This window comes from Hipposideros armiger, unplaced genomic scaffold (assembly GCF_001890085.2).
Source record: "Hipposideros armiger isolate ML-2016 unplaced genomic scaffold, ASM189008v1 scaffold_430, whole genome shotgun sequence".
In the NCBI taxonomy this organism is placed as follows: domain Eukaryota; kingdom Metazoa; phylum Chordata; class Mammalia; order Chiroptera; family Hipposideridae; genus Hipposideros; species Hipposideros armiger.
The window spans coordinates 422,816-437,446 of NW_017731780.1; the positions used below are offsets into that span (position 1 = coordinate 422,816).

General features: G+C 40.6%; 1 protein-coding gene and 1 long non-coding RNA gene across 2 annotated transcripts in view; both read left to right on the forward strand.

Moving 5' to 3' along the window:
- Positions 1 to 2,123: 2,123 nt before the first annotated feature.
- On the forward strand, positions 2,124 to 6,042 carry LOC109394589 (uncharacterized). Its single transcript, XR_002126480.1, has 4 exons — positions 2,124 to 2,463; positions 4,073 to 4,240; positions 4,693 to 4,773; positions 5,930 to 6,042. It is a non-coding gene; the product is annotated as an uncharacterized LOC109394589 (long non-coding RNA).
- Positions 6,043 to 6,051: 9 nt separating this feature from the next.
- ASAH1 (N-acylsphingosine amidohydrolase 1) overlaps positions 6,052 to 14,631 on the forward strand; it is a 41,779-nt gene continuing 33,199 nt past the window's right edge. Inside the window, exon 1 of the mRNA XM_019664786.1 lies at positions 6,052 to 6,248. Within this exon, the coding sequence (XP_019520331.1) occupies positions 6,054 to 6,248 (195 nt within the window). The 5' untranslated portion in view covers positions 6,052 to 6,053. The remainder of the gene's footprint in view (positions 6,249 to 14,631) is intronic.

Sequence of the window (14,631 nt, forward strand, 5' to 3'; positions counted from 1 at the left end):
CTTCCCCCAATTCCCCAATTAAAAAAAAAAAAAGACATCTGAAGACTAAGCCCTGGGGCACCCCCACATAGAGAGGTCAGCTGAGGAGAAACCAACTATTCAAGAGGTGGCTAGTGGGCTGGCCAAGTGACGCGTTGGTTAAGAGTTGGCTTGGGACGCCAGCTCTGAGCAGCAAGGCCCCAGTTCGGATCCCACATTAGGGCCAGTGATGCTGCGCCCTCTATAGCTAAGATGGTGAACAACAGCTCGACCTGGAGCTGGTCTGCTGTGAGTTGCTGGTGACAGCGTAGGCTGCAGTGGGGCTGGCCAGCAGCTGGTGTGCACTTTCATGAGCTACAGGGAGCCGCTGTCAAATGGCCAGTGAGCGACCGCCTCACCTGGGAAGAGCGCAATGATAATACCAACATGGGCCAGTGAAGCGGTGTCCTCCACAACTAGACTGAAGAATAAAAGGACAGCAACTTGTCTGTTCCCCTTCCCTGATTCCCCAATATTTTTTAAGAAAAAGAGGTGGCCAGTGAGGAAGAGGAGAATCAAAAGAGAGTAGCAAAATGAAGTAAGTGTTCTAATGTCTAAGATACGATCATGGCATTGGGTATTGGAGGTCAAATAGAGGCCATGAACATTCCAACAGGTCAAGAAATGGGAATATTGGAAGGACTGTCTTTGTGGATATTTTAATCACCAAGAATACTGACAGTACTCACGTCAAAAATAGTGGCAATGAGCCAGGTGTGAAAAACCTTCAAAGGGTGAGGGGAAGGAGGAGCCACCAGAGGTTTACAGATACACTTCAGTGTGATGGCGCCAGCTTCCAAGTCAAGTCAAATAATTAGGAACGTTTTGGATGTTGGTAACATTAGGTTGGCCATTGAGTGTCGATATTCGACTACTTTTTAACCTACAAAAACGGCAATTTCATACGGTTCAACCTAGTATGTCTGAATTGTGGTTAGCTTCAAAAATACATTTAGGTTAGCATCACTTTCTTTTTTTAGTTGCAAACTCCCTGAGAGCAGGAATTCACGTTTTACGGCATATGTATCTTTCATAACACCTAATGATCTACTTGGTACTTTTAGTTGGTCATTTAGTACTTTTCATACATATATTATTACTATAATTGCTCTTGGTAACTTCTGTTGTCATTTCAGAATGATAATTCTTTTCCGTATCATTCCAAGTTGAGAAACAATTGAGAAATATACACAGTCATTAGATGGGTAGCAATATCAGCTTTATTGCTGATTAAGCTGGAATAGAGAAAACAGCTTGGACCTAAGGCCCAGATGGGGTCCCAACTCTTTCTCCTCTGGAATGAATTTATACACTCAGTCACTTGGCAAATGCAAACTGCTTCCCAAATGCACAGCCAGTTTCTAACGTGAAGGGAACTAAACTGAGGGCAGGGTAAGGCTGGGCTGGAGGGCAGCAGATCAAGCACTTGCAGAAGGTGCCATTCCTTGACTACCTACTTTCCACATCTCCCCGAGCCAGCCTTTCGTGATGCTTTCTACAGAGTCTTTGCAGCCATCACATTAACAAAGCATTTTAAAAATTTGTTGGAGAGGTGCCAATTTTGGAAGACGTGGTCAAAGGTGACTACTACATCCCCTACCACTCTTGTCATCCAGGGCTTGCTGCAGAGAGCTTATCACTGTGGGCAGGCAGGTCTGAATGAGAGCCAGAGAGGCCAGGTCACACGTGTGCAATAACCCTACCGGCTATTTACTAATTAGGTGTCACTCCTCCCCTAGGGAAACATGAATTGAGGGCATTGGAGAGAAAGGCGGAAGTTTACTCCCCATAATATCTAATGGTAGACCCAGGTTTTGTGAGGCCTGAAGCTTATACATTTGGATGGTCCTCTTTAAGGAAAAGGATTACAAGTATCAAGTTAGGTAGAAGGCTTGGAAGAGGTATGAGCAAGGAAGGTCTTGAAACTTAAGTGTTATAGCTTTACAATGAATCCCCCTCTGGTCTTGATATGGTAGAAATACCTATTTTAGCTTGTAGGTCTATTAAGATGCTCTCAGGTACAATAATTCAACTTGCAGGCAAACCAACTTGACCTAGCTTAAACAGTAAAGAAGAGTAGTGGCTCACGTTAATGAAGAGTCCAGTTTTGGGGCAGGATCTGTGATTGGTTGATCTAGCATCTTAACAATGTCATAATGACCCAGTTTCTTTCCATTTCTCTCCTCTGCGCTGTCCGCTGTATCCATTCATCCTTAGGTGGCTCCTTTCAAGTTTACTGCATGCATGTTGGCAGAAATGGGGACTGCTAGCTTACTCTTTCCTGTTAGAAAAGACAAGTGCCCCAATTACAGAGCAAAAGCCCTGAGCTTCAAACCACAGCATGTTGGATTCAAGAGTCCAAATGACTGAGACTGAAGTCAAGCACTGGGGCAAGAAGGATAGAGCAACCTTAAATGTCAGGCCAACCAGGGCCCACCTCCAGAGGTAAGACTAAAGATAAGGATATGGCTCATCCAAATCACATGGCTGCTACAGAATGGAGGAGTGGAATTGAGGTTGGTGAAACATCCACAATATTAAACCAGAGGTTAGAATATAGCATAATGAGCTAAGTGTATTGAACGTTTTCAAGATATTCATTTGAATTACAGTTTCCCTTCCATCTTCATTATTCGCTACCATGAGACCGAAAGCCCCAAGAGGGCAGGGATCATTTGTTGACTAATTGCCCAGCACCTAGAGTAAGTGTTCAACATTTATTTAGAGAATACATGAATTGACCACTTATGAGAAACTTATGAGAAACAGCTGGTTGCAGCATTATATAGGTAATTATAATGGTATATTTAAAATGAATCAATGCAGGAACACAAAGTCAAAACAACAAAAAGATTTAGAGATTATTGGATTTGAGCTGAGTTGACAAATAATTTTCAGGTTAGAATCATACACCTTATCAAAGACCATGGAAATGGGATAAATGGATGTTCAAACTCTAACATGTCAGAGATTCAATTAAGACATCAAACATGTTTCACAAAGAAACAAAGATAAGTTAAAAGTGAAGGATAATTAAGATAATTATTTTATGTTAACATAATATGCAGAGATAATTGGATTAAATGTGAGCACTAAATTTGTAGGTGTGTAGTGTAATACCTTGAGCTGAAGGTAATGATTCAACATATTTTTCTACAGAAAAGTAAAATATAAAGCAAGTGCTCTTAGTGTGATAAAGCTACTGGAGAAAGAGAATCATGGAATAATTCTGGTGACCTCTGATTTTTCCATTTTTTACAACTTTTATTCTCCTGAAAAGATGGGCAAAAATCTAAGTTTTGAAACTCAGATTATGTTTTAAAAATACTAAGGCTTTTAAAAAATTAAACAACTCATTGGCAAATACTCTGATAAACGTGTATTTTTAGAACTGAAATACTATCTCCATATTTCTTGATCTTCTGGAATAAATTTTTGAATATTTCGTTTTATAAATCAAGTCATACCTGTTCTGGGTAATGTGGTGTTATGTGTGGTAGATTTCATTTAGGGTGGGGTGATTTGATTGCAATGATTTTAAATCAAAGCTCCACCTCAGGAAGCTAGGAATGTTAGGTAGATTAGAAAAGGTCCTCAGCTTGCCAAGAACTTCAGCTATCCTGATAAACAATTTGATTACTAGTTGACTCTGGCATACTAAACAGGTTATCCAAGTCTTATACTTGATGCTTGCTGTGGGGGTAGTATTTGAACCACCCTTCCTGCCAACAGTCATTCGTTTATACATTTAAATACCATTTTCCATGAATATGTCAGTTATGCCACAAACCATGGCAAAGTTTCCTATGGCCACATGCCTTACCTTGGCTTTCTGTACATTTCTAGTATTGAAGAATGGAGTCGTTTTAAAAATGTATGTTTAAGAAAAAAAACGCATATAATGGTGTAATTTTAGGGTAGTATATTTAAATTTTCAATTAGCCTGAAAATAGAATCAATAGTATATAAAAGACCTTTTAAAGTTAAATGCGAAATTATATGAAAATTGTGCCTAAGAATATTATGCCTACTGACTTACGTTTTCTGCATAAAGGATCTGAGTTTGCCACACAACCTGGACACAATTAATACCCTTTCATAGAGGAAAAAAGATGTGTGGTGACGTTTAAAGTGCCCTCAGTAGTATTTAAGTTGAATGATCTTCAAACCAAATAGCTATTTTTATATATTAAAGGATGGGATTCCTCGACTGACAGTTATGGTAAGGTCCAAGATAATTTAACCTATTTACACATTACACATTTGCCCAGCTCTTTACAATGGCTCCTGATGGCCAATATCATCTGCCTTACCCTGCTTACCTCTTGGACTTCATCTGCTTCTTTTCTCCTCTTCCTTCTGCTCCACCCACATTGGCTTCCTTGCTTTAGCCCTATGCGCCAGGCACATTCTCACAGCTAAGCCTTTGCACCAGCTGCTCCCTGTCTGGAATACGCTTCCTTAGGCATCCACAAAACGACCTCTTTCACCTCCTTCAGAGCCCTGCTCAAAAGTCACTTTCTCAACAATGCCTATCCTAGCCATCTGATTTAACGTTGTGACTCGCCACACTCTTGATCTCCCCTTACTCTGCTTTTTCTCTATAACATCTATCACCTTCTAACATCCTATATAAATTTTATGTATGATGTTTCTCGTCCATTTCTCATCTAGATTGTAAACCTCCTGAGGGAAGAACGCTGTCTTTTTGGATCTCTGCTTACCCTCAGTGTCTGAAGAAACGCTTGACTCATGGTAGGTCGACAGTCAATATATTTTGAAATAATGAATATTTCTATGGTCAGCTTGCTTACTGTATAATTGGGAACCACTTTAATCATATGATATGTTTCAAAATTCAAACTTCCTCCTCCAAAAGGAACGCTGTCATCTACCAAAACAAAACAAAAAAAGTCTAGAAAAGAAACCCCAAACATCAAATTCTCATTTCCTAATCTCCAATCAGATTATTTTTCTAAGGAAGCAATCAATACAAATGGGTGAAATTGCAATTACACACACACACACACACACACACACACACACACACACTCACACAAAATAAATATATGAAGATGTTGATGACAGTATTCTCGGTTTTATAAAAACATTTAAAAACGCTAGTTGGAATGTCAAAGAGACTCAACCAGAAAGTGGAACCCAGAGAATAGAATTTCCTGTTGGACTTTTAAGTAACTCATCTTACTAGCGATAAGCTTCCATAGACAGCACGAATACCAAGCAAACACATCTGTAAATTGACTTGTTTTTCAGGTAAAGCTACCCTCCTCCCAGGTTTAGCTCAAATCTGATAACCTAAATCCGTTCACAGTTAGGTGAAAACACAGTTAGGTGAGGAAGGTTTGCAGTTCTACCTGGTCCTTCCACCTGTGTCTAAGCGCAAGTAACTGAAGCCAAATCCTGTGATTTGTCAGCTCTGCTGTGAAAGCCTAAATGGGTAATTCATAGCCTGAGGGGTTCGTGGGGGTTAGGTTATCCCCGCTCCCGGCCCTGACATTTCTGGCCTGCTCTCCTCAGAGGACAAAGATGGGTAGGGGTCGCGTTTTGAGGCTCGTAAGTTGGGTCCGTTTCGTGGGCAATTCGGTCCCGAGTGGCTTGAGCGCAGACCGCCCTGGGCAGCCTGGGGACGCTACACACAAGGCATTAGGCCTGGAGAGGAGCGGGATCTCCCGCCTTCGTGTCACCAGGCCGGAACACGACGAGGCCTCCACCTTCGAGCCAGGCGTTGCACGGGGCTGCGCGGAGCTCCGCAGGGCAAGACCGGGGAACGAAGTTCCTCCGCCGCACCCGCCGGGGCGGGGCTTTGGCTCGGCCCAACCACTGCCTGCGAGGAGGGGGGTATCTGACCAACAGCATGGCCCTAACGCGAGCGCTGACTCCCATCCTGCAGGTCCCTCTTGCAGGCTTCTCCTGCATCCCGGGAGGCTCCTTGCTGTCTTTCCGCGATACCTAAAAGCCCTGTCCTCTCCTTCCCGGGCCGTCTCCTTGGCGCCCTGCTCACCTCCCTACCTCGTATGGTGTGGTCCTGGTCGCTGGTCACGCGGTGGCGGGGGCGCGGCTTGCTCAGAGCCCTGGAGGTTCCTCTCGCGGTCCGTGCAAGCGTGTTGGAGCGGCGTTGGCGGCTGGGAACGATGCTGGGCCGGAGTCTCCTAACCTTGGTCCTCCTGACCGTGGCCGTCACCTGCGCCACGGCGCAGCACGCGCCGCCGGTGGGTGAGCTCGAGCCGAGGGCGCGGAGAGGGGTATACAGGCGCCGGGGGGACGCAGGTGCAGGCATGGCAGGGCGGGGGTGGAGGGTGGCGTAGGGAACAGCTGGTCCTCGCAGCATCTTTACTGGGGTCTGTGGTTACCTGCGCGGGAGTGTGGTTAAACCCCACCCCGGCCTGACTCAGTACATCAGTAACAAGAAAACCTTTTAGGAATCCTAATCTCTGCAGAATGGTGGTTGTGATTTACACCCGCAAATTTAAGGGATTACACTTGTTCTACCAGTTCCAGCCTTGTGCATCCTGAACTGCTTCCTCTCGACTCGTGTACATTACTCAAGCGACTGCTTGATGACTTTGGCATTCTCTGCCTGGTGACGAGGTGCCGAAGAAGTTGCAGCTAAGGATCCGAGGGCCCTGGGAAACGCTAAGGCGCCCCCAGGCAAGGCAGTGGGAGCAGCCCAGACAGGCCCCATGTGGTTGCTGTTGCCTTCGCCCCGAGTCATGTGAACGTCCTGTCCCATGGCTATTTCTCCATGTGAACGCCGGTCCCGTGGCTCTTTCCCCGCAAGGAAGTCCCAGGAACACAGACTTGATAACTGCAAGAGGCAGAAAGAGGGACCAGCCTGACTCTATTTTACAAAGGAGGAAGTGGACTGGGTGAGAAAATGTCTAGCCAGAGGTCACACTTTTGTTTACTGCAGCATTTCTAAACTCAAGCCTCTTGACGCCCAGTCTGGTGCTCTTTGCTAATTTTCTTCTTCGCAAGTAACGAGACTACATTTTTGTCAGCTGATCAGATAAATAGGAACTTGGCCGTTTCTGACCTGAGACTAGATGGGAATAACCTTGAATAGTTTAAGTAGAATATTGACAACTGTGGGAGCAAGATGAGCTTTTTCCTATTCTTTTATTTCTCTAAGGAGAACTGCTTTAAGAATAAAATGGTGGAATGGTATACAGCCATTATAAGTTGATATAATACAAAATAGTATGTATACAGTTGATTTCAGTAACAAAAATGCACAGTATATACATGTAGACAAGGATTGGAAGGATATAAGGAAAAATAAAATTAGTTTGCTTTAGTGTGGGTAGGGAATACTTTGATATGATCAATGCCCTTCAGGCAAATCCACCAGGAAACACACTTGTAATTGAACAATTATTACTCATTGTGGTGAGGGAGAATACACTCTGGCCAACTGTGGGGTCTCTCAATAAAGGGCATTAGGAAAAACCCATTTCATAATTAGGATTTTGGTTGTGTGATTTGGAGGTAGGTCTAAGGAATCAAGGGTTTGCTCTAGGTTGAATGCTTTTAGAAAGTGGCACAATTCTATGATTGGGTAAAAAAGAAACAGTCATTCATTTATCAGGAGAAGGGAGTGTTTGATATTTTGTGGGTTGCACAGTACCCTTGTTTTGTCTGTGTTTAGACAGAATCATGAGTGGCCTTGCTTTGTCTAATTTTATCTTGTCTCAGAGTAAGCTTAACTGAGGTAGGTATTCTGTGAGATTGGTCATATCCAACAGGAGAGCAGAAATGGCCTGGCTGTGAATGTCAGACCAACTTGTGATAATATTGAGGCCTAGTTGAGAACCTCAAAGAAGTTATAGATGTCAGGGGATGCTTTTTCTTTTTTCTCAATACTTTGCTTTTTCAAGCAAAAGTACTTTAAAGGCTGTTTTTAGAACAAGAAGAATCAACAGTCTCCATGAATTTACTAAGTCTTATCTAGAGCAGTAGTTGTCAATATCTAGTCCAGCTACTGGTGGTGTCAGTTTGGGAAACTGCTTTCACAAGTCTTTAATGAAATGAGAAAAATGAGGGCATAAAATTAAAATTATTAAGTTAGAATGTTAGCTTTTATTTTGATTTTATTACATTCCAATTTTTGTTGTTAAAGTGTTCTTTTTTTTATGTGTATGGGTTTTTGTTTTGTTTTAACATCTTCACTTGGGAGAATAAAAATTTGTACTCCCCTGTGCTGGGCCCCTCTTAATGTTTTTACTGATCTGGAAAATTCTGGGAGCCTCTGGCTGAAAGGATTCTTGATACCACACAGAAATTTAGTAACCTCAGGCTCTGACAAAATAAGCACTTTTTCACCTTGAATCATTTAATGTGATGAATTGTTTGTAGCCACACAGTAACAAAAGATATTTCAAAACTACTTCTGATAAATGAATAACAAAAACCAGCTTTAAATTACAAACAAAAGGCATTTGATTTGGAATGTCTGTGGGTTTTGTTTCATTTTGTTTTTGAGGCTTTTCAGAATATGGCATATTTTAAGGTCTTTCTGAGTCATTCTTGACTATTGATTCTATGCAAAGACCTATTCGGTGATGGTCGTGACCAGAGTGGCACAAGAAAAGTCTGGAGAGGGAGATGGAGATGGTGTCATCAAGGGCTCTGTAGACCTTGTTAAGGATTTTGAAGTCTATCCTAAAAACTGTGGGAAGCCATTGGATGGTTTTAAACACGATATGACAAGATACATTTTTCGCTTTGAAAAGATCACTTTGGATTGGAATGGAGCAAAGACACCGTGCAGTCCAGGGGAGAAAACAGGGTGACTTACAGGAGCATAATGCCAGTGCGGAAGGAGAGCAGTGGATGGTTCTAGAGAAAATTAGGTCGAATGAGCAGAACGAAGGATTGGATGAGGATGAGAGATAGGCACCTTTCGGGTGCTCAGCTGGGCGAATGGTGGCATCACTCCCAGGGAACATGTGGAGGGAAGAGTTTGAGGGTGGAAGATTGAAGATCATTTTCATTCTGGTTATGTTGAATTTCAGGTGGCACTGAGGCCTTTGGGACTGGAGCTCAGAAGAGAGCTATTTGGAGTCTTAGGCATATTATTTGAAGCCATTGCAGCAGGTGTACGTGATCAGATAGAGGATATAAAAAGAGAACAAAAGAAGAGGCCCAGGCAAAGGCCAAGGGACCCACACATGCATGTGTCATTCAGGTAGAGAAGAACTGAGAAAATAGCAGCCAGAATGGGAAAGTGAGTGCTGCGAAAGCTCAGAGAGATTAGGACAGGTTATCAATGTTGAATGTCATTGAGACTTCTAGTGTCTGTTGTGCTTGACAGCCGGAGGGCCTTGGTCACCTTGGCCAGAGCAGTGTTGGAAGAAGGTACTAGATGTCAGCAGGCTGAGGAGTGATCAGAAGGAAAGTAATCAGAGCAGGAGAGATGACTATTCTCAGTAATAAAGCTGAGCAGATTTCTAAAATGTGTGAAAATGAAACATAATGGCTCAGGAATTAATTGCTGAATTGAAATTATTTTTATACATCATCTTCTCATATGAGTAGTAACATTGTTGACATTAGCTACTGAAATCATTTTAGCAATGATTTCCACAAAGTTTCCAAAATCACATAAACCCGATCTGGCCTGTCCACTTTTATTAGAGTGCATCTGCTTTTCCCTAGTTCTCCAAAGGAAGGAACACACTAGTATAATCTGTTCACTCAGTCAACAAATTTTGCATGCATTCTGTGTTCAAGACTCTGTTCCAGATGCTGGGAATGGGTTGGTGAAAAATACAGAAAGGTCCCTGTCCTCATGGAAGGTTTATTCATATTCCTTTTACCTAAATATTCCTAGTTTAATAGGGTGATACCCCATCAAAGTTCAGAAAACAAATGAAAACATTTGCGTGTTGAATTGAACGTTATATTTGCAAGAAACATGCCCTTTCTTATTCAGTAGGTATGTATCTACTCTGTTGTACATAGAGAACATTTTAAGACAAATCTTATTTAGAAAATAGTTGTTGAATTAAAGTATTGAATTAAAATTTTTTTGTTAGAATTGTTCAGCTTTTCTGATGGTATAAACACTGGTGAATGCTATGTATTGGGTTGTCGGAAAAGTCATGACGCATTTTTGCAATGAAAAACAGAAAAAATACGTCATGACTTTTCCGACAGCCCAGTAATTTCTTTAACCCTCCATCAGGCGCGATGCAAAAGTTACGAGTTCGGGCGCAGTGCATCTATTGGGTTGTCGGAAAAGTCATGACGCATGTTTGCAGCAGATGGAACTAGTTCATTTTTGGAAGTACTGGAGTCATTTGTATCTATGTTATTGTTATGTCATTTGACAGCTGACAGTTCTAGCTTCATTCTAAAAAAAATTGAGCGATTTGGTTGAGTTTTGGAGATTTTACAACAAGTTGAAGATAGAAGACCAAACTCTGCGTTTTCGCCATATTTTATTGTTTAACTTCCATAAAGGGAAGAACGCGCATCAAGCTTGTGAAAAGTTGCGTCAAGTTTACGGTGACAATGCTCTACAAGAACGTCAGTGTCAACGATGGTTCATGAAATTCCGTGCTGGTGATTTTGATCTCAATGATGCTCCTCGGTCAGGGAGGCCCACCGAGGTTGATGACAACAAAATAAAGGCATTGATCGAATCAGATGCATGTTACACAACACGAGAGATTGCAGAAACATTGAACTTCTATCATTCAAGCGCTCACGACCACCTGAAGAAGCTGGGATACATAAGCAAGCTCGATATTTGGGTTCCACATGAACTCAAAGAAGTTCATTTGACGGCGCATATAAATATCTGAAATATGCTCACTAAACGTGAGCAAAACGATCCTTTTTTGAAGCGACTGATAACTGGTGATGAGAAGTGGATTGTTTACAACAATGTGGTGCACGAACAGTCTTGGTCCCGACGTGATGATTGGCCTCAAACGACATTGAAAGCAGACATTCATCAGAGGAAGGTTATGCTCTCAGTGTGGTGGGATTTTATTTTATTTTATTTAAATTATTATTATTATTATTATTTTCTCTTTTTAGCTGAGCCATCCTTCCACCTGTTGGCAGCTTAGCAGCAGCTCAGCTCGGGCTGTGAATCAAACTGGGGACCCTGTTGCTCAGAGCTCAAACTCTTGAGCGAGCTCTTAACCAACTGAGCCACTCGGCTGGCCCTGTGGTGGGATTTTAAAGGTGTTGTGTTTTTTGAGCTCCTACCAAGGAACCAATCAATTCAAATATGTACTGTTGGCAATTGGACAGTTTGAACGAATCCATCATCCAAAAACGCCCAGAGCTTGTTAATTGTAAAGGAGCTGTGTTCCATCATGACAATGCAAGACCACACACAAGTTTGATCACCCATCAAAAATTATTGGAGCTTGGATGGGATGTGTTGTCACACCCACCATACTCGCCGAACCTTGTGCCGTCAGACTTCCACTTGTTTCGCTCTCTTCAAAACTCCTTGCATGGTATAATGTTCAATTCAGATGAGTCTGTAAATCAGCACCTTGTTCAGTTTTCGCAAATAAAGAGGTCCTTCTATGAAGGAGGAATTATGAAGCTCACTGAAAGATGGCAAAAGGTTATCAAACAAAACGGGCAATATATCACTGATTGATCTTTGTTCTTTATATAAATAAATGACCTTTGAAAAACATAGACAAAATATGTCATGACTTTTCTGACAACCCAATACTAGATGCGAGTATGACATTTATTTATTTAAATTGTAAATGAATGAAAATAACATGTAAGCATGCTTATTATTTATTCAAAGTGAAATTTTAATTTGCCACAAAGTAAAAACAGTATATGTTTATTACATTTTAGAAGGTAAAACTGACAAAGGAAAAATATTGCCCTAAACAGGTCCAATGAATCTGTCAGATTAATTAGAAAATAAAATACCAAATTACTAAGTTTCAGTAATAAAATACTTACAATCTCATTCTGGAATGTCTGAAAGGATAGTACTATCCAAAAAAATCTGTTGAGAAAATATAAAAAATATCTCAAATAGGCACAATGAATCTGTGAAATTAAAGATGCTATGAAATACGTGTTTACTGTACTAAGTCACAAACATGACTGGTGATAGGTTCTGGTAGAGGGGGAAGATACGGAAGCGATGAATCACGATACTTAACTAGATATTTGAAAATTTGTGTGCAGTGAATCTGTGAGATCAGTTGCGCCTGATGGAGGGTTAAATTATCTCTCATTGCCTTTTTCTGAGTGTGTGAAGAAGACAAGCACACAAGGGCTTTCTGAACTTTTTTTGTAAAGTCTTTTCATTGAGGTTCTCACTAATTCTGCAGGACTCAAATATTTTAAGGAGCTATAAGAGCAATGTCATTTCTTTTAGGTGGGTAGCATTCAAGTCACTGATGAAAGAATTTTTCACTTTATATATTATTTTCCTAAATATAGTATGTCCAGTAGCTCTATAATTAGTTTTTCTTAATGAGTGGGGAAGATATAAAGACTGGTTAACTTCAAAGAGGTTTAAGTTCCTATCAAATAACCAGAATAATTAGAGAAATCACCAACTGAGAAACTGTTTACAAAATGTTTTACAGAGATTCTTCACCACTTCCTCTGGCCTTAGGAAGCAAAAATGAGAAAGACCATGTGAGAGAGATTAGTCGAGATTCTAAGTTGTTTGTGTTCATTTCTGCAACGGAGTAGCACAGTATACCAAGCAGACTACATGATATTCTTAACTGATCAACTATTTATAATCTTTACCTCTTATCTATTTAAATGTTTACTTATCTTGATAATATTGTCTATTATTAAAACCATGTGTAGTTAAATTTGGAGACAGTAAGAAAATTTAAATAACAAATGAGTTCATTGTTATTCTATTTCAAGTGTATACATAGATTTTAAAGCTGTCTTTCCTTATAGAAGTCTCCCTTTTAGGTGAGGATGTAGCTGTCTCCATTCTATCCCTAAATCTAACCTGTTTAAAATGACTTTTTTACCTTTCACTCTTACAGCCAGTTTCATTGTAGATTTTATGTCTATGTAATATATGGCTACGGTGTTATCATAGTAAAATGTCTTACAGACCTTAGACTCTTACACGTTTAACGACTAGGTTTCTCTCTTACCTCTGGGACGGGTTGAATTCTCTCCTAAGACTTGACAGAACACTTTCAACTTTCCTCACAGTTGTCTTGTAAGAAGTAAGCCTCGTAGGTTGGTATTTATATTGGTTTGGAACCCAGGTGATTCAAATATAATTATTAGAGAGGGGATGAACATCACTACATTGCATATACTTGCTAAGTAGATTCTAGTAATCATCAAACACCCTGAAGGAAGTACAACTTGTTCCTGGTTAGGAATTAAACTGAGGCATTGGTTTTATTGTTATCTCTGTGGGAACCTGAGACAGAGCAGGGAAAGCAGGGACCAGGGCTCTAGAGTGGTTCTGCCACCAGCTGTGTCACCTTCTAATCACTAATGGAGCTGGGCCTTGTATCCAGAACAAGACCCTAAAATTCCTGATAACTTGTGTCAAATGAAATGAGAAAGAGTCTGGAGTCTTTAGCAAGAAATAAACGATCAAGATTTATTTAAAGATCTTAGGGTTTGTAAACTGTAATCACTAGGCAATACCCAGTGTTCCAGGGAAGAAAGAAAAGCTGAAAGTTCCTAGAGTAAAAAGTACATTCTTGGGAAGAATCAGTCCTGCATTCTTAGTCTCCGGGTTGGTCTGAGATGGTGAACCTCTAGATGACCAGTGGTCGGAATACATGAACATGTTTTCCTTAGCCATTCAGGAGGGTGATCAGAGGGGTTTTCTGGAGATTTGATGTATAATCAGGCATTGACACAATCGGAAAGTTCAACAATTTAAGTTCCCAGGCTGGTTAAAACAAGAACAGAATTGTTTCTTAATGCCTCAGCCTACCTGACTATAGTAATTCATTAGCTTGACTGTAGTGATGCCACTTTATTTCTTCACTCTATTCCTCACTTGAAATTCAGTAAAAGGACATACGTTGGATTTTCGTGTATCAAAATCCAAAACTCACCGAAAGTTCTGATATTTAGAAGAATCTTATGGTGAATAAGTGAGAATGAAGCAAAAGTTGCATATCTAAAGTTAATAATTGCCCTTATTAAATTATGTGTTTGGAAAATCCGTAATTGTAAATTAAGACTTTCTTAGTAAGTACAGTGCTACTTTTTGGTGTCCACTTCCAACTTGACTAAACAGGGACTAGTGAATTTAGAGTACGTTGCCCTCCATTGCAGGTATATGTTGTTACTTGTAAATAATTTCACATAATGACAGCTAAAATCATTTTAAAATGTCAGAAAATCGCTGTCTGAAAATCCTCCACATAATATAAATGGGGTCATTGAAATTTAAATGTTAATATTTTAAAATTTGTATCAGAGTGTCCATAGTTAAAGAAAGTCGGCTAATGTAGACAGGCTTGTGACGGAAAACAACATTTTCCTGCTTCATTCCTTCTACTCCAGCCTCCTCCTCTAGAAACAAACACTTTTAACTGTTTGTACTCGGGCAATATTTTTTTTTTTTTTTTTTTAGATTTTTTTATTGGGGAA